Below are 20,000 nucleotides of genomic sequence, written 5' to 3' on the forward strand. Positions count from 1 at the left end.
CTACTGCAGGATGAGACGAGGAGAATCAGGGAAAGCAGAGACACTGTGTCAGTGTGTCAGAATGAGCGAATGAAACCGCGGACGACGTGGCAGAAAGAGAGGAAGAGAGAGAAACAGAGCGGAAGCCCTAATCGCTGGAGAGAGAGAGAGAAAGAGAGAGATTTAACCCACTCACTCGCTCAAATCCTGCACACTTTAATCTGCTGAGGGGGGGGGGGGGGTGATCTTGATAACTACAGAGATGACTCTAGAAATCAGCAGCTGATTAGACGCTCACGAGACAGACATGAGAGAAGGGGGACGCCGGCGCGCTCTACTGTAATGAGAGAGACAGACAAAATAAAACATGTGAGCTCTTAACCGCGCTTCTTTCCAGCGGCGAGGAGGAAGAAACACATGCAGAGCTTCATGGATTTTCCTATACGCATAGCATTTTAAGCATTTTTTGGCAGTAATGCTCGGCGTGCGAGTCCACAATGCTATTTTTTTAAAATGTTTTATTTAATGCAATTTATAGATTTTAGATTTTATCTTGTAGCATTTAAAGGGATAGTTTAGCTAAAACTGAAAATTGACATCATTTACCATTTGCTCGCCCTTTACTTGTTCCAAACATGTTTGGAACGATGAGGTTATTTCCTCTGTTGAACACAAAAGAAGATATTTTGAAGAATGTTGGAAACCTGTAATCACTGACTTCCATATTAGTGTTTTTCAGACTATGCAAGTCAGTGGTTACAGGTTTTCAGCGTTCTTCAAAATATCTTCTTTTGTGTTTAACAGGAGAAAGGAAAGTCAGACTGGTTTGGAACCACTTGAGGGAGAGTAAATAGTGAGTACATGTTAATTTTTGAGTGAACGTGTAGCATTTTTCTGCTGTTAAGTTTGCTCTCCAAATCCACAATGCTATTATTTAGTGTTTTTTAGTACAATTTTAATGCAATTTATACAGTAACTCATATTTTGAGATCTGTATCTTGTTCTTGAACAGAGGTACCATTTAAAGGGATAGTTCAGCTAAAACCGACAATTCTGTCATCATTTACAGTCCCTTTACTTGTTGCAAACATGTTTTAGTTTCTTTCCTCTGTTGAACACAAAATAAGATATTTTCAAGAATTTTGGAAATCTGTAACCACTGACTTCAACATTAGTTTTTTTCCTACCATACAAGTCAATGGTTACAGGTTTTCAGCTTGCTTCAAAATGTCTTTGTGTTCAACCACTTGGAGTAAATAGTGAGTACATTTTCATTTTTGGGTGAACATGTAGCATTTTGTGTATTTTTTGCAGAAACGTTCGCCGTCCGAGTCCACAATGCTATTATTTTGTGTTTTATTTAATGCTATTTATATATTTCTGATTTTTATCTTGTTCTTGTAGCATTTAAAGGGATAGTTCACTCAAAATTTTGTCATCATTTACTCGCCCTTTACTTGTTGCAAACATGTTTGAGTTTCTTTTCTCTGTTGAACACAAAAGAAGACATTTTGAAGAATGCTGGAAACCTGTAACTATTTACTTCTATATTAAATGTTTTTCCTATTATCCAAGTCAATGGTTACAGGTTTTCAGCATTCTTCAAAATATATTCTTTTGTGTTTAATATGAGGAAACAAAGTCAAACTGGTTTGAAACCACTCGAGGGAGAGTAAATGAGTAAATGTTAATTTTTGGGTGAACTTGGAGCATTTTTCAAGTCATGCAAGTCAATGATTACAGGTTTTCAGCCTTCTTCAAAATATCTTCCTTTGTGTTTAACAGAGGAGAGAAACTCAAACTATCCGTATGTATATAAATGTGATATGTTAGATACTTTTAGCTTCTGACATGCGTTTTCAGGCTTGTTGTGGATCTTTTCAAAAGTATTAGAAACACTAGTATGGACGATTATCATTTTCATTTTTATTGTAATGAGAAAGTCTGGCAAAATGAAACGTGAGCTCTTAACCATGCTTCTTTCCAGTGGGGATGAGGATGAAACACATGCAGAGCTTCATGGATTTTCCTATACGCATAGCATTTTATGTATTTTTACAGTTTCTGTAAGCATCCAAGTCCACGTGTGCATTGGCGTCCATCTGCAAATGACAAAAACATATTATAAGGTGGATAAAGCATTTTTATCAACGATAAGAGCATAACCAGTGTTTGAACTCATATGCAAATGATCAGATCCAGTTCCCACGGGTCATGGAATTTCTGGAATGTCATGGAATTTTAAAATGTCTTTTCCAGACATCGAAAGTCAGGGAATTTTTATTTTTTATTTTTTCAATCTAACGGCAATTGGTAACTTTTTGATTCAGTTTCTAATTCAACTATAAAAATGCAGGGTTCCACACAATTCCTTTATGTTGTCCCAACACAACTCAATTAAGTTAACTTGATTGATTTTACAAGTTTAAGTGGATTGAACATAAAACATATAAGTCGTCTCCCCCCAAAAACTTAAGAATTGCGTTGGTTCAACTCAAATTAAATAAGTGGTTTGAACAAGCAGGACAAGTCACTTTTTGAGCGCAAGTTAATTCAAATCTTATTCAAAAATGCATTATGATAAAAAAAAGTTACTTTTCCTGGGCTACACGGTGGCTCAGTGGTTGGCACTGTCGCCTCACACCAAGAAGGTCGCTGGTTCGAGTCCTAGCTGGGTCAGTTGGCATTTCTGTGTGGAGTTTGCATGTTCTCCATGTGTTTGCGTGGGTGTCCTCTGGATGCTCCGGGTTTCTCCTATAGTCCAAAGACATGCTCTATATAGGTGGATTAATTAAACTAAATTGGCCATAGTGTATGAGTGTGAATGAATGTTTCCTAGTACTGGGTTGCAGCTGGTAGGGCATCCGCTATGTAAAACACATGCTGGATAAGTTGGCGGTTCATTCTGCTGTAGTGACCCTGATAAATTAAGGGACTAAGCCGAAGGAAAATTAATGAATGAGTTACTTTTCCTCATGATATCAGGCTGCGATTTTCCCATTTACTTTCAAGTTCAAGTTGCTTTATTGGCATGACATTCAGTACAGTATTGCTAAAGCACTTCAAATATGAAATATATTAAAACCATAAAAAATAATAATCATAATAATACAGATAAGATATATATATATATATATAATAATAAAAAGTTTAATTTATTTAAATTTATTTACTTTCCATTTCTCAAAACGTAATTTTTCTATAACATATTTTGTGCTATAGTTTGTTTGTTTTTTGTTTTTTTTACGTGGCATAAGTAGTCACTGAGCATTTTTCCTCTGCAACCATTTAGTCATTATATAAAGACTTAGATTTGTGTAAATGAATCTTTATTTAATGAATTCATCAATGTTGTATTGATGTTGTAGGCTAATAGGAAATAGGCCTGCAAAATATATGGTTTCAGCATCGATATCACAATGTGCACATCTGCAATAGTCACATCACAAGATATCCAGTTTTGAGTCTGAATTATAGTTGACCAGGAGTTACAGAAATGTATTTAATTACTCCTGATGTTTATACAATTTATGCAAAAAGTATAATTTTTTTTGTTTGTTTGTTTCTATTCTAAATATCTACATTTTAAATTTAAAACCAGATTATTTCGCTTACCCCACTTGGAGATAATTTTGTTAGTTTTAAGGAAATACTCTTAGGGAACTTATTTAAGTTATTTTAAACTTTTAACTTATTTCTTCTGAAGGTGAAAACAAATCAACAATTTTACTTTTGCTCTGAGAATTGTTTAATATTCTGACTAGAAATTAGACAAAGCAAAGTGAGAGAAGCATTTTTTGCATTGTGGTTATTCACCGTCTGTAGCTGAATACTATAAGACTTGCCAGAAAAAAAACTGTAAAATAGATCATATCACAATATTTATTGCAGAAAAATAAGATATCGCAATATCACATATTTTCCAATATCATACAGCCCTAATTGAAAATATTAACAAGGCACTTGAATCTTAATCCTACTTTCAGTCCAGCTTTGATCATAGTGTCTTAAACAGATGAAAACATGCAATTAAAAAAATACTTCTTTATCCTTTTGTCAGCTCAGTGTTCAATATAGGCCATGTAAATTCAGCATTTGAATAGGTGAATGTCAATGATATGTCACTTTTAAACATTAGTAGCTCTACATTTAGGCACAACCCCTCGCTTCACGACTTGATGACCTTCATTATAAGACTCAAATTCAAATACCAAAGTCAAAGATCAGTGAACCTGCATTCCTGCCCAACAAAGCGCTGCATTCCTGAGAACAGCTCGTCTATACATACAATAGTATCAGAATTGAAATGGAAGGCCGGATCGGCGTAACCGAAGCAAGCAAGATGGATTTTCTTTGCTAGAGATAAGTGAAGCTACTCGCAGTGAAAATCAATGGCATCATAAATCTTTTACCTCTCGTGCAGCGCTTCTGAAGGTCTTGCTTGCGTATCAGTTCAGTCCCACTGAGAGATGCTTTGCTTCAGTGCGGAAATATAGACAGGAGGAAACTTTCTATTTGGAGTTTATCAGGTATCGGCTCATTTGACCTCGGTTTACAATATAATTACTGGAGGATTAAGTAATAAACAACTATATACTGTATATAGTGGTGTGAAAAAGTGTTTGCCCCCTTACTGATTTCATATTTTTTGCATGTTTGTCACAATTTATTGTTTCAGATCGTAAAATAAATTGAAGTATTAGTCAACGGTAACTAGGGATGTGGCAAGATCTCATATGACGAGATCTTGCGAGATTAAATCGTGACGAGATTTCTTGTCGAGGTCAAATGTTGTCTTGTGAGTTGTGATTTTATGTTGGAGCGTGAAGGGTGTAGCACTGAAGATTGGAGGCAGGATTTGATTTGAACTGCAAATCAAGCGCTTTGCACACACCTGGCCACCCAGGCTGGGCTTGAGAGTTGTACTTGTCACTCGGTTGCTTGGACAAGTGTGACGTAATCGTTTTTAAGTTATTCTGCTGTCATGTTAAACAGAGGCTACAACTGCAGCCACACACACATCAACCATGCTTCATATCCATGCCATAAAATAGCACTTCAGACATGCTTAAAGTAACACACACGCACGTTTGTTTTTGTGAAAAGTGGGTACATTACATAGGTTTCCATTCATTTGATACTGTTCAAACGGTATTTTGTATTGCCCTCACCCCACCCTACCCCTAAACCCAACCATCACAGAAGACAGTGTACCGCTTTACTCTGTGGAAAAAACTCATTCTGTGTGATTTATAAGCTTTTTGAGAAATGAGGACGTCACCAATGTCCTCGTATTTCACCTCCTATCGACATGTTTAGATGTTGTTGTTGTTGTTGTTGTTATTATTATTATTATTATTAGTAGTAGTAGTAGTAGTAGTAGTTGTAGTAATAGTATGTTCAGATGCACCTAAAACCCAGTGTCCACTTTCGCTTAGCTTAAAATCGAGTGCACAGAATTTGTTTGGGAAACAGCGTCTATTTATCACTGTGGAACACGTCTGACAGCCAGAGCTTACTGTTTTGAGGATTGCATAGGAGGAGCAACAGTGCCTGTATTGGAAATGATGGAAATCTAGCTATTTTTATATTTATTTCAAAGAGTTTTCATGCCTAAATAAAATGAAAGCACAGAACAGATTCACATTAAGAGCAAGGGGTGTCCCCTGGTGATTTGTCAGTATAGGTTGCGTATAGGGAGGATTGGCTCTTTGATGTTTATTGCCACCCTTCATAGAAAGATTGAAAATATATGAGAAATACAGGAAAATACCTTTACGGGATGATAGCAGGATAGAATTGTAAAATACGGGAGAATTCCAGGGAAAACGGGAGGGTTGACAGGTATGATTAGATGGTTGTCGAGCATGAATCGCCTTTTTTAAGGTCATGCCAGAGCAACTCAGTAGGATTCAGGTCAGGACTTTGACTAGGCCACTTTAAAGTCTTCATTTTGGATGCAATAAAGACAACAAATACAAGGGCAGAGGTGTAATAAAAAAAAAGACGAGCCGTAATAATGTTAATAAAAGGTTTGCTTAATTAAGTTTGGTTAACAGCATATCTCTGGACAAGAAGATTAAAGGCTTAACTAGGTTAATTAGGTTAACTAGGCAAGTTAGAGTAATTCGGCAAGTCATTCTATAACGATGGTTTGTTTGGTAGACAATCGAGAAAAAATATTGCTTAAGGGGCTAACAATATTGACCTTAAAATGTTTTTTTTTCTTGCCAAAATAAAACAAATAAGACTTTCCCTTGAAAAAAAATATAGGAAATAATATAGGAAAAATTCCCTGCTCTGTTAAAGATAATTTGGAAAATATTTGAAAATTTTAATTGAAGTAACTATTGGAAAAAAATAGAGATTTAAAAAGTGTGACATCTATCAAGGATCTGCTTGTTTAACTCTGGCTTACAGCATTAATTCGGCACAGTGGGATGTTCAGAACTGAATTGTTTCTGCACAGTCACTTGAAAGTCAGCTGAGGCTTGTTTTGAACGGGACCGGATATTATGAATCATGTTGTTAAAATCATGCGTTCTCTGTGTGAGCGTGTTGTCCGACATCTGCTACAGGGGGCGTAACAAATGCAGGCCTTTGGGAGACAGTTCAACATGTCAGCAAGCAAACAGCTGAGACTCTCAAGGCCTCATTCGAGCAGCTCCATTACAGACTCTGAAGCCTGCGGTACAACAACAGCCGGCTGAATAATCCACTTCCTGCACTGCGCTCATATTATAACATGTAAAGCATACTAGACTGACTATTTCTGACTGTGGTATGCATGCCTTAGGGTTATTGAAGTAAACTAGGTAGCACTTTACGATAAGGTTACTTTAACTAACACAAAAAGTGAGGATTTAACGCACTTGTTATCAGAGTTTAATCACAGTAAACATTTAAAGGGACAGTTCACCTAAAATAAAAATTCTGTCATTATTTACTCATCATTCACTCATAAAAAAACCTGTTCTTCGGATGAACACAAAAGAAGATATTTTGAAAAATGTTGAAAACCTGTAACTATTGACTTTCACTTTTTCCGTATTCTTCTAGTATTTTTTTCTGCTTTGGGAGTCAGTGGTTACCAATTTCTAACATTCTTCAAAACATCTTTTTTTTGTGTGTCTGTTCAATAAAAATTCTCATAAATAATCAATAAATAGTGAGTTTTATTTTTGTGTGAACTATTACTTAAATTTTAACAATAACAAATACAGTTATATTCATTTATTCATTAATTTTCCTTCAGCTCAGTCCCTTTATCCGCTTAGTTCCAAATCTGCAGCAACTGCGTGATGCTATCATGTCAATATGGACCAAAATCTCAGAGGAATATTTCCAGTACCTTGTTGAATCTGTGCCACAAAGGATTAAGACAGTTCTGAAGGCAAAATAAGTCCAACCTGGTACTAGTAAGGTGTACCTAATAAAGTGGCCATTGAGTGTGTATATCATTCAATCATTTAATCCTTGATTTATGAGGGGTCGCCACAGTGGAATGAACTGTTAATTATTCCAACATATATTTTACACGGAGGATGCCCTTCCAGCTGCAACCCAGTACTGGAAAATACCCATACACACTGCCAATTTTAGTCCATCCAATTCACTGCACTGTGAGGGAAATCGGAGCACCTGGAGGAAACCCATGTGAACACAGGGAGAACATGCAAACTCCACACAGAAATGCCAACTAACCCAGCCGGACAAACGAGCGACCTTCTTGCTGTGAGGCGACAGTGCTAACCACTGAGCCACCGTGCCGCCTCTACAGTTGTATTGTTTTAAAATAATTTTAACGTTCATGTTAGTTTATAAAGCTTAAACTTTTTAATTATATTATTAACCCCCCCCCCCCACACACACACACATATATATATATATATATATATATATATATATATATATATATATATATATATATATATATATATATATATATATATATATATATATATATATATACATACATTTATTTATAAACTGTAAATTGCAAGGGCATAGATTTGCTCTAACATACTTCACTAGCGTGTGCATTGAACAGCAAAAATTATTTTTTGCGCTTTTAAAAACATGAATAAATGACTTATTAAGTGTTTTTTTTATATGATTAATACAAATAACAATCACGTCCCATGCTGCAAAAGTCAGTTTGCATGATTCTACTGCAGTCTGTCTTTGAGGAAATTTTAGAAGCAATTTCACTGTTCTTTCATAATCATGGAGGCCTAAATCGAATCCGAACTCTGATTATGGGCCCATCCTTGGTCAATAGTATTACGGTGAACCTGTAGCGAATGTGACTTTGTGCACAGGTAGGTTACTAAGGGTTTGCGGAGCATTATGTTATTTTGAAGTCGATTAAATTATTGGTAGGTACATTTCAGTAATTGGTGGGGACTAGGCATAGGCCGGTATAAAATTCTGACGGTATAACTAAATAGCACGGTTTCACAGTATTGTGATTACTACTCTTAAATATATTCTTTTTAAATGTCTGGATAAAAAAACTTTTTTTTTTCCTTTTAAACGCAATAGATTTTATTTTGAGAAACTTTTAGAATATTTTGGAACTGTTGTCTTCATTTGTTTTTTTTAAAACACAGATTTTTTTTTTTACAATTTAAAACGGCATCTTTGGATATCTTTTCTGCTGGAGATGCTGTTGTCCTAAAAAAAAAAAAACATGAATAAAAAATTGTGCACATACCATAGAAACGGTATTGCAAAACATTTTGATGGTTTTAAAACCTTGAAAACGGTTATCGTCCCATGTCTAGTGGGAACACTCCCCCTCTGTCCATGCTAATTTTACAGCCTTGGTTAGTTGTAGTAATAACAAAAGATTGCCATAACCTTAACCTGTTAGCCAGCCCTCACTTTTGGTGATTTACACCTACCTAACTTTAAATAGTAATAGTTCTTGACCCCAGTGAGCTATATAAACATACATAAGGCATCATTGGAAAGAAAACACTTTGAGCTTTACTATGGTCCATACATGCCTCAAAAATATAAAGTTATACATTATAAAGTAATGAGAAAAACAATGTGTATTGTGTTCCATATTTGTTTTTCCATATACAAACAGAGGAAAACATTAATGTAATGACCTAGAAAAAATATGCTTCAGTGTCTCATGAGTTCATATTTCAAAATTTGATGAGGAATGCATGCCAGATGAGGTTTCTGCAAAAAGTTTTCAGAAGCTATATCAGTGTCCTTTTTTCAAAAATGACCTTTCCAAACTAAAACAATAACAGTTCCTGAATAATTTAGCCATGCATAACCAACGGTAGTTACATAAATAGGACATTTAAAACAATTGTATTTATTTATAGCTGGACCCTGCCAATTTCCATAAATGTAATGCATCCTGCACAGATTATTGTCTGTAAAACATAATATGTGTACTATGAAGTACTATGTGCTGCTTTACATTGATTGTATGTGGTGTGTAGTTAATTAAACTGAGCGGTGTTTGTGTAGAGGCCTGTTAAAATGCAAAGAGTGAAGGTCAACTCTATTAACCCTTACAGCTCATCACCTCTGTTACTAACAAAAGACATGCAGTGAACTCCTCTGCTAACTCCTCTATATTCATCCCCACGGGCTGCTCTGGGGTTTTATGGCCTTGAGGTAAACTCAAGAAGACAAATACACCCGCTGGAGATGATATTAATAATTTAATACTGACAATTTATACATGGTTGTCTCTGAAATATACTCACACTGCTGTTGTGCTATTATTAGTGCTGTTTTTTTTTAGGCAAGCATCACTATTATTGTTATTATGGCTAATGCGATTGAAATAAAGCCAAAGGATTAACCCTTTATAGGGCACCTATGGAAAATCAGAGGGCTGTTACTGGGGTATTACAGGACTTGTGAACTTATATACACAAATATATTGTAATCGGTGTCAGTGAAGTTACCATATATGGTTCTTCGTATGATAAATGGTTACATATTGTGATCCAATAATTTCTGCCGCTATATCATGGAGTTTCAGATTGTGTGATGGGAAAATATGCTTTTAATATTGATTTATTTGTTATTTATTTCTTTGTCAATGTGTTATATTGTTGTTTTTTTATTTTTGTTTCTTTGTTTTTCCAGTGGCCACAGTTGTACTTAATAGTTCATTAGTAAATAAACTCATTTGTTCATTTATTCATTCTTTCGTTTGTTAGTTTTTTTATTCATTCACTTATTCGTTAGTTAGTTAGTTAGTAAGTTAGTTAGTTAGTTAGTTAGTTCATTTATTTGTTAGTTCATTCATTCATTCATTTGTTAGTTTGATCACTCATTCATTCGATAGTTTATTCATTAATTCATTCATTTTCTAGTTAGATTTTTTCTTTCATTCATTCGTTAGTTCATTCATTCATTCATTTGTTAGTTAGTTTGTTTGTTCATCCATGTGTTGGTTTAATCATCCACTTATTCTCTAGTAAGTTTTTTCTTTCATTCATTCATTTGTTAGTTCATTCATTTGTTAGTTTGTTCGCTTATTCATTAGTTTATTCGTTCATTCATTCATTTGTTAGTTTATTAATTCATTCAGTCACTAGGTACATTTTTCATTCATTCATTTTTCAGTTCATTCATTTGTTAGTTTGTTCATTCGTTCATTCATTCAGTTGTTAGTATATTCATTAACTCATTCTCTAGTTAGTTTTTTCTTTCATTCATTCATTTTTTAGTTCATTTATTCATTTGTTAGTTTATTCATTCATTCATTCTCTTGTTGTTATTTTTTCTTTCTTTCATTCATTATTTGATAGTTTGTTTGTTCATTCACTCCATTCATTCATTCATCATTCATTTGTTGGTTTATTCATTCATTCATTCATTCATTTTTAGAGTATTTATTTATTCATTGATTCATTCATTGTCTAGTCAGTTTTTTCATTCATTCATTAATTGTTTGTTTATTCATTAATTTATTAATTCATTCTTTAGTTAGTTTTTTCTTTTATTCAATTATCCATTTGTTAGTTCATTTAGTCATTCATTCATTCATTCATTTATTTTCTATTAATTTTTTTATTTCATTCATTCACTTGTTTGTTCATTCATTTATTTGTTAGTTTGTTAATTTTTTCATTAATTTCTTCGTTTATTAATTCATTTTCTAGTTAGATTTTTCTTTCATTCATTTATTCATTAATTCATTTGTAGTTTTTGTTCATTCATTCATTCATTTGTTAGTTTATTCATTCATTCATTCTCTAGTTATTTTTTTCTTTCTTTTATTCATTCATTTATTTATTCATTTATTCATTTGTTTGTTTGTTTGTTCATTTGTTCGTTTATTTATTCATTCTCTAGTTAGTTTTTTATTTATTTATTCATTCATTCATTCATTTGTTAGTTTGTTCGTTTGTTTGATCATTTACTCATTTATTAATTCATTCAGTCATTTATGTTTGCTTGTTTTTCCTGAGGTGTTTTGCATTTTTAAGTAACAATTGTAGTTTTTTAAATAGTTTGAAATGATTTAATTATCTACTATTATTTTGGACTAAAAAAACTGAATGTGGTCATTTCATTCATTCATTCATTATTTATTCATTCATTCATTCGTTCATTCTTTCATTCATTCCTCTAGTTAATTAATTTTTTGCTTTATCTAACAGGTAATTATTATAATTATTTTAGTATTTTAGTTTTTAATGATTAAAAAAGTTAAAAAAATCTTATCCAAGTAAGTATACATATTTTGTGCTTTGGCTTTCGTTATTTTAATTTCTTTGATTGTAATTGTAATGTAAATGTTATCATATTTCATCACAGATAATTATGATACAGCTTTGTAAATCGTATGCATGGATAAATCAGTGTCATGTTTTAATGCTCGTCTTGCTGTGTAAGTGTACACGTGAATGTCTGGCCTGTGCTGTGTGTCTCTCTCTCTCTCTCTCTCTCTCTGTGTGTGTGTGTGTGTGTGTGTGTGTGTGTGTGTGTGTGTGTGCGCGCGCATGCGCTCTGTATGTCCACAGCTCAATAATGGGCAGGCTGACAGTAGGCAGATGGCCTTCTCTCTAGGGAAATCAGGGGGGTAAATCTCTCCATTTAAAGCATACAGCCTGTGCCAGTGTACAAGCGAGAGAGAGAGAGTGTGCACCGCTGACCCGGCAGGGGTGAGGAAAATCTGATATGGGGCAAACCCAGTGTCACCATAATCTCAAGTCTTTCTCTGTACAAGAGGATTATTCAGACCTTTATACAGCTGGGATATACAGCGTCACTAGACAGACCCATATTCAGATATAAGGTCACTAACATCCAGATGCCGTCTGCAAAATTTTTCATGATAAAAAATAAAGTTTGAAGTAATGCTAATTCTAAAAAACATTTAAAATAATGTTGGTTAATACATTTTACAGGCTACGTGAATTAGTTACTGAGGATACGGGTACAGCCTACACTCCGTCATGTTGCCAGATCTTTCTATAATTGTTTTTTTTATTATTATTATTAATTAGCTGTCAATAAAGTGGAAAGACTTAGAAAATAAAACATTTTACGTTATTGTGAGGCATTTTGTCAGGGTTTGCTTTTGTTTGTTACATTTAGCAATATCTGGCAACCCTGCATCAGCATTTAAACTGATGTAGCAAATACACAGAAGGACAGTTATTTTCCTGAGGAGACAACATTCAGTATGACAAATGCAATGATCATCATGATATCATCTGTAGTAGAAAACTGTCGAACATTAAAACAGTAGCATATTAATAATAAATGTTGTATAACAGATCTGTAGAGCTAAACAGAAATTTAAACTGGCCAGGATAAAGGATAAGTTTAGTAGTTTATTAACCATTTACAAAGCCATGCTAAATTCCCCCACAGTCAGTCGGCCGGTCTGTCTGTTCATCTATCTATCATCTAATTTATCTATCTACTCCAATTATAGTATAGATAGATAGACATAGATAGATAGATAGATAGATAGATAGATAGATAGATAGATAGATAGATAGATAGATAGATAGATAGATAGATAGATAGATGCTGTAACTGTCCTTTTGTAATACAGTAAGTTCTGTAGTGTATATAAAGAAGTGCATTTGTAACCAAAAATAATGCAACATTTTTAGACCACAGAACTGTTGAAAGCCAGGTTATGGCCATGACTGTATCATGCGGCGTCTCGTCTGGAGGGAAACTGTGTGTAAAAGCTTTCAGGTCAGTCCTCAGAGGTCAGCCGGTTTCTGGACCTGATGTCATCGCTGCAGTGAAATTGGTGTGACACACTTTTGTATTCTGCTTCAGACTTCATTATTCTGCTCTCAGAGTCTGCTCGATGTCCTGAACAAAACATTAATCCGGCCTGAAACCCATCTGGATGGATGATTTTGCAGTGGTTTATGTCAACACCAGAAGCATTTGGGAAGTCACTGTTCTTATTTACTTTACTGCATGCCCGGCATCCAGCATTTCACAAACCCTCAACTTGAACTCTCTTAAGACTTTGGCCTTTATTATTTTTCAAGTGTTTATTCATTTGGTGTGTATTTATTTATTGTTTATTTATTTGTTCATTTATTGGGTGTTTATTTATTTATTTAATGTTTATTTATGTTGTGCTTATTTATTTTTTAGTGTTTATTTATTTTTGGTATACATTTAATTTTTTGGTGTTTATTTAGTTCTTTGTTTGGTGTTTATTTCTTTATTTGGTGTTTATTTATTTATTTATTTGGGTTTATTTTTAATGTTTATTTATTTATTAATTCTGTGTTTATTTATTCAATATTCATTCATTTATTTATTATTTGATTTATTTATTTAAAAAACATTTATTTGGTGTTTATTTATTTAGTGTTCTTTTTCATTTTGATTTATATATTTAATTTATTCATTTATTCATTTATTTTGGTGTTTATTTATTTATTTAATCTTTATTTATTTGTTTGTTGTTTATTTATTTTATCTTTATTTATTTGCTGATTATTTATTTAATGGTTATTTATTTATTTAATGTTTATTTATTTGCTGATTATTTATTTATTTAATGTTTATTTATTTATTTACTTGTGAAATAGCCTATTATAAAAACGTCATATTATTTATTAGATATAAAATTTTATATACTTTTTATTTAAATAAATTATGCACGTAAATTTTTTAAGCAAACTATTTATTAAATAAATATTCAATATATACAATTTATTTTATATAGTTATATAACTGTTGGAAGATTTCCGTTGTATTAATTTTAGATTGTTAGATAATTAGATTATTTAATAATTAGTTAAATTTAAAAATATTTTTTTCTTCTAATGCAATGAATTAAAGACATTTTAAAGTTTGACTTAAATCTCTAAACGTTTTTCAGCACACTATCTTGCATTCAATATTTCTGATCATTAATCATAATAATATTATTTTATTAATTAATTATTGATAAAAATAATCTTTTGTTATTATATCTAAAACCTTGAGCTTAATATTTGGACATTTTGAACATTTTCAGGTCAGATTTGTAAGTTTCATAGTCCTACACAATATTCACATCTATGTCCATATGAAATGATACAAAGATAATGAGAATTATTATTATTATTATCAAGTGATTCATATTATTTTCAAAAATAAAAAATAAAAATCAAGGCTATAATTACATAGGTGACTATAGACATAAGGCAAAAACAATGATTATAATAGTTAAATATATTTTAAATATTTATAAATAAGTAAAATATTTTGTTTTAAGTGTTTAAAGCTTTGATGTACAGTATAGACTGGGTCCATTAATGCACATTCAAAAAGTTAATTGGCTCATTATACCAAAAGGCGGGACTTTCTTTCCTTCACTTGCTGTATATTAAACAGGAGGGTTTCTCTTCATCGTCTACAATCTCTGCTTAAAGACAGTACATGTACATGATGACAGACAGTCACGTGTGTGATAACAGTGTGTCGCAAGTCGTTTGTGAAGCCTGTTTTTAAGAGAATCTTAATTACACAGCGGCACGTCTGTGGTTAAACTGAGATGGTGATTCACTGAGTCACAGGCCCTCGATCTGTCAAAACCGTTTTAATTGAGCACATTTCACAACCATCAGTACTCAGTTATGCTTAAGTTAAGGAAAAAAATCAACCTATTGCTTTTTGAGTATAACGTTATTGGTGCAGATGTGGTTTGTAAATATATCAAACAATGTGCGCCAACACACACTCAACAGCCACTTTGTTAGGTACTGGAAATATAGTACTGGAAATATTCCTCAGAGATTTTGGTCCATATTGGCATGATAGCATCGCGCAGTTGCTGCAGATTTGTTGGCTGCACATCCATGATGCAAATCTTCCATTCCACCACATCCCAAAGGTGCTCTATTGGATTGAGGCTGGTGACTGTGGAGGCCATTTGAGTACAGTGAACTCATTAGCCCCTTTCACACATACAGACCTTTCCAGAAAATTGCCGGCAATTTTCCGGAAAGGTTGTATGTGTGAACAGGTCCTTTTTGAAAATACCGGTAAATTCGTTCTGGCTATTTTCCGGAAAGAGAAGTTGTAACATTACCGGCAATTTGCCGGAATGCTGCGCTGTGTGGATGCAGAAGGAAGATTGCCGTAATAAGCGCGTGCACGTCTAGAACGTGCTGACGTGAAACGTCTGCTTTAGCCAATCAGAACAGTCAGACATATTCACGTCCACACGGTTTGTGAGAATAAAAGCCATTGAATATTTTTCCAGACACATTTAGCTGCTAGAAGTTAGTCAGATCACGTTTATATGTTCTTCTTAATGCCAACTGTGTCAATAATCATCGATGAGATGCTTATGATAAGCCGTTGTTTGTTTACCTTCAAGCTTTGCTTGTGCCTGTGAAACAGCCTGTGAGCGCCTGCACACGCACATATTATGAACATCTCGACATGAGAAAGTGATCCTGCGAAAGTTGTTCACAATATTGATCATCCACAGAGTTTGTAATTTAGTCAAATGTTTACAAATACAAGCGCAGCCGTTTAAAGCTCATTTGTGGTGAATGATGTCAGAATTTACCGGTATTTTGGAATGGATGTGTGAACGGTCTTTTGCGGAAAAATTCCGAAACGTCCTCGCCTGTGTGAACAGCGCTTTTTTTGTAATTACCGGTAAAGTCGTTCCGTAAATATTCCTGATATTTACCGATATCACTGTGTGAAAGAGGCTATTGTCATGTTCAAGAAACCAGCCTGAGATGATTCACGCTTTATGACATGGCGTGTTATCCTGCTGGAAGTAGCCATCAGAAGATGAGTACACTGTGGTCATAAAGGGATGGACATGGTCAGCAACAATATTCAGGTAGGCTGTGGTGTTGACATGATGCTCAACAAGAAAATATCCCCCACACCACCACCACCACCAGCCTAAACCGTTGATAAAAGGCAGGATGGATCCATGTTTTTTATGGTGTTGACGTCAATTTCTGACCCAACCATCTGAATGTCACAGCAGAAATCGAGACTCATCAGACACCAGGCAACGCTTTTCCAATCTTCTATTGTCAAATTTTGGTGAGCCTGTGTGAATTGTAGCCTCAGTTTCCTGTTCTTAGCTGAGAGGAACGGCACTCAGTGTTGTCTTCAGCTGCTGTAGCCCATCCGCCTCAAGGTTGGACGTGTTGTGCATTCAGAGATGCTCCTCTGCATTCCTCAGTTGTAACGAGTGCTTATTTGAGTTACTGTTGCCTTTCTATTAGCGGGATCCAGTCTGGCCATTCTCCTCTAACCTCTGGCGTCATCAAGGCATTTGCACCCACAGAACTGCCGCTCACTGGATATTTTCTCTTTTTTTAGACCATTCTCTGTAAACCCTATAGATGGTTGTGCATGAAAATCCCAGTAGATCAGCAATTACTGAAATATTCAGACCAACCTGTCTGGCACCAAGCATGCCACGTTCAAAGTAACTCAAATTACCTTTCTTCTCCATTCTGATACTCGGTTTAAACTGCAGCAGATCGTCTTGACCATGTCTACATGCCTAAATGCATTGAGTTGCTGCCATGTGAATGGGTAATTAGAAATTAGCGTTAACGAGCAGTTAGACAGGTGTGCACTTCGATTTAAATATAGTCTATATATTTAGTATTATTATAATTGTATATTTAATATGCATTTATATAATATTGTTTGTAATTTTTTTACTATTATTGCCAATTTAATCAATTTATAATTTTATTTATTTAAATAATATATATTACAGTGTTTTTATTTATTTACAGCATACTACATATAGTATATTACATAAATATAATAATAATAAATCATAATATGATAATATACACTAAAAAGGGGCAATATATTTCTATAAATATATAATTTCAATGTATTTAAGGTGACACAGTGGTGCAGTAGGTAGTGCTGTTGCCTCACAGCAAGAAGGTCGCTGGTTCGAGCCTCGGCTTGGTTAGTTGCTGTTTCTTTGTGGAGTTTGCATGTTCTCCCTGCATTCGCGTGGGTTTCCTTCCTCCCACAGTCCAAAGACATACAGGTGAATTGGGTAAGCTAAATTGTCCGTAGTGTATGAATGTCACTGAGTGTGTATGAATGTTTCCCAGAGATGGGTTGCAGCTGGAAGGGCATCCGCTGTGTAAAACAAGTGCTGGATAAGTTGGCGGTTCATTCTGCTGTGGCGACCCCGGATTAATAAATTGACTAAGCCAAAAATAAAATGAATGAATATATTTAAATACCTTAGTGTACATCAATATTAGTCAATATAATGTAATATCAGTAGTGTTTTACATATTAATGTCATTAATCAATTCTGCATTGTCAAAACCCGTTTTTATATAGCAGACAATTCAAGGTCATGAGTTTCATTTTCAGGGAACACAAATATTAATGCATTCCCTTCATACATCACACATCCTATGCATATGAAAGCATATTCCTTGAACAAACTGTAAGTCACCTTGGATTAAAACACATCCCAAATAAAAAAAAAAACGTGATGCAAATATAATATGACATATGTCAAAAACAACATGACTTGTGTGTAATAAATACTCTATACAGAATTCACCAACACACATGGAAGCATTTTCGCTCTGAATGATAATATTAGCTCTGTCACAATATCCACACAGTCCAAACTAAACCCTCTAAACTGTTGTCAAGGAAACAGAGCTGAGGAGGAACCCGGTCCTGCTGCTGCTGTGTGTGCGTCTGTGTGTATATGTGTGTGCGCGCGCCCGTGCGAGTGTGTCAGGGCAGCCGGAGAGGGGCGGGGGGCGCGAGGGTGCACTTTATTTCCTTTTTATACCCGCATTTTCGGTGTCATCATGGCCACCGCTGCTAAAACATCGAGTATGTTGGTTTTGGAGTCGTATTTGTGTCGTTAAGCTGTTTTTTATACGCGGGTTTGGTGGTGAAGGCGCTGGAGATGCGCGTGAAAGCGCAGTAGATCGTTCGCCGGTGGACCGGAGGAGCAACGGGGACTGCGATTAATTTAGCGTTAAACACATTAATTTGGTTTTTGATTTCGTCCTTGAGCGACTGGGGTGGATTGTGTCTCCCCGTTCTGTATTTTAATGACTGGTTTCGTATTTTGCTGCGCGATGTACATGGATAAAACCAGTGTGCTTCGTGGTAAGATCCTTTTCCTCTGTATATCACATTCACTAGACATATTTAAATGACATATTCAATGGAATTGCTCTGTAATATGAGAATATTCAATGTTGTATGTTCGTTCGCTCAATGCAGCATCATATATAGCCTATACACCACCATCATACATGCATGTTCAGTAGTTCAGTGTGTCAGTATGTAAAGTGGGTGTATTCACCAAACGCTCTAGTTTCATAAATAATTAGCATTGGGATATTTTTAGCATGCATTGTCATAATATGTGTATTTTGAGGTAAGTCTTTGGTGATTTTACACAGATTTTTGCTTCCCTTATGGTGGAGGGGGATGGGCTTTTACATGCAATGGAGTAAAATTAATGCCATGCACCTATGATGGATATCCACCCCAATGCATATGATAAATCACACCGGCATGCTAATTTCAAAATCGTCTGTGGGATTACGCTGGTGCTTTACCTACATTTTGCAGGCTGGTGCATTATTGGATGACACACGGATGCAGGAGACATGCAGCGCAGCCTGACATGTAGACGTGTGTGTGTGTTAATGTGTGTGTGAGTCTACAGGGGACTACTATTGCTCTAGCCAACCCCTGGGTTTGCAGTGTGCATGGCTTTTTGAAGGTTATTAGATGATGCGGCGACAGCATACACCTGCCATCATTAGGGAGTGTGAGGTGTAGGTGTTTGTTTGTGTTTCCATGTTGTTATATGAATGCAATGTCGGTTTCATCATTTTATGTCTGATGAGTTGACAATCTGTCATTTAAAAAATCAAAAGGCACTGTATGATACATCAAAACAATGCTAGAAATCTGTCATCTCGCCACTGAGTGGGTGTGCCTGACTACAGTCTCCGTTTCAGTGAGGCGTTGCTTTGGACTGCTGCATTTCGGAAATGAATGAAGTACGTTTAAGTGGATCTTGTGAAACTTTCTGCATTGCTAGAATTTCTCTGAAGACGCTCTAAAAAATGTTGGATGGTGTTTACTCAGCGCTCACTCAAATATGGACAAACACAATGGTAGAATATTGTGATTTTAGTTAAACAAAAAAAAATTAAGGCAACATTGGGTCTGTACATAACTGACCCAACATTGGGTTAACTCAACCTAGCATTTTTTAGGGTGTGACGTTCATGGACTTAATATGCCTTTGCAGTGTAATTGGCTTTTTTGTATGATATATTAAGTTTGGATTGGTTTATTAATTTGCTTTACATTTCTAAACATAGTCTCATGTTCATTTAGGCTGAACAAAAATAGAGTAAAGCAGTAATGATGTGAGTATTCTCTTCTTAAATGTGCTGTAGGTAAGTTTTTGACTCTTCTAAAGAATAAAAACACCATAATATGTTTGCAGATGTTTAGGAAACATGCTAAAAGAACATTCTTGTTTATCTGATAAT

At 34.6% G+C, this 20,000-nt stretch overlaps 1 protein-coding gene across 4 annotated transcripts in view; it reads left to right on the forward strand.

The window, feature by feature from the left end:
• The window catches only part of fgd1 (FYVE, RhoGEF and PH domain containing 1), a 114,579-nt gene that overhangs the window by 30,484 nt on the left and 64,095 nt on the right, over positions 1-20,000 (forward strand). For 2 of the 4 annotated variants that reach the window (XM_017357409.4, XM_017357410.4), the window contains exon 1: positions 18,173-18,591. The exons of the other annotated variants lie outside the window; for them this stretch is intronic. In XM_017357409.4, the coding sequence (XP_017212898.1) occupies positions 18,534-18,591 (58 nt within the window). In that variant the 5' untranslated portion in view covers positions 18,173-18,533. Of the gene's footprint in view, positions 1-18,172; positions 18,592-20,000 lie in introns of those variants that run through there. 4 annotated transcript variants of the gene reach the window in all.

The sequence above is a fragment of the Danio rerio genome, chromosome 8 (genome assembly GCF_049306965.1).
Source record: "Danio rerio strain Tuebingen ecotype United States chromosome 8, GRCz12tu, whole genome shotgun sequence".
NCBI lineage: Eukaryota > Metazoa > Chordata > Actinopteri > Cypriniformes > Danionidae > Danio > Danio rerio.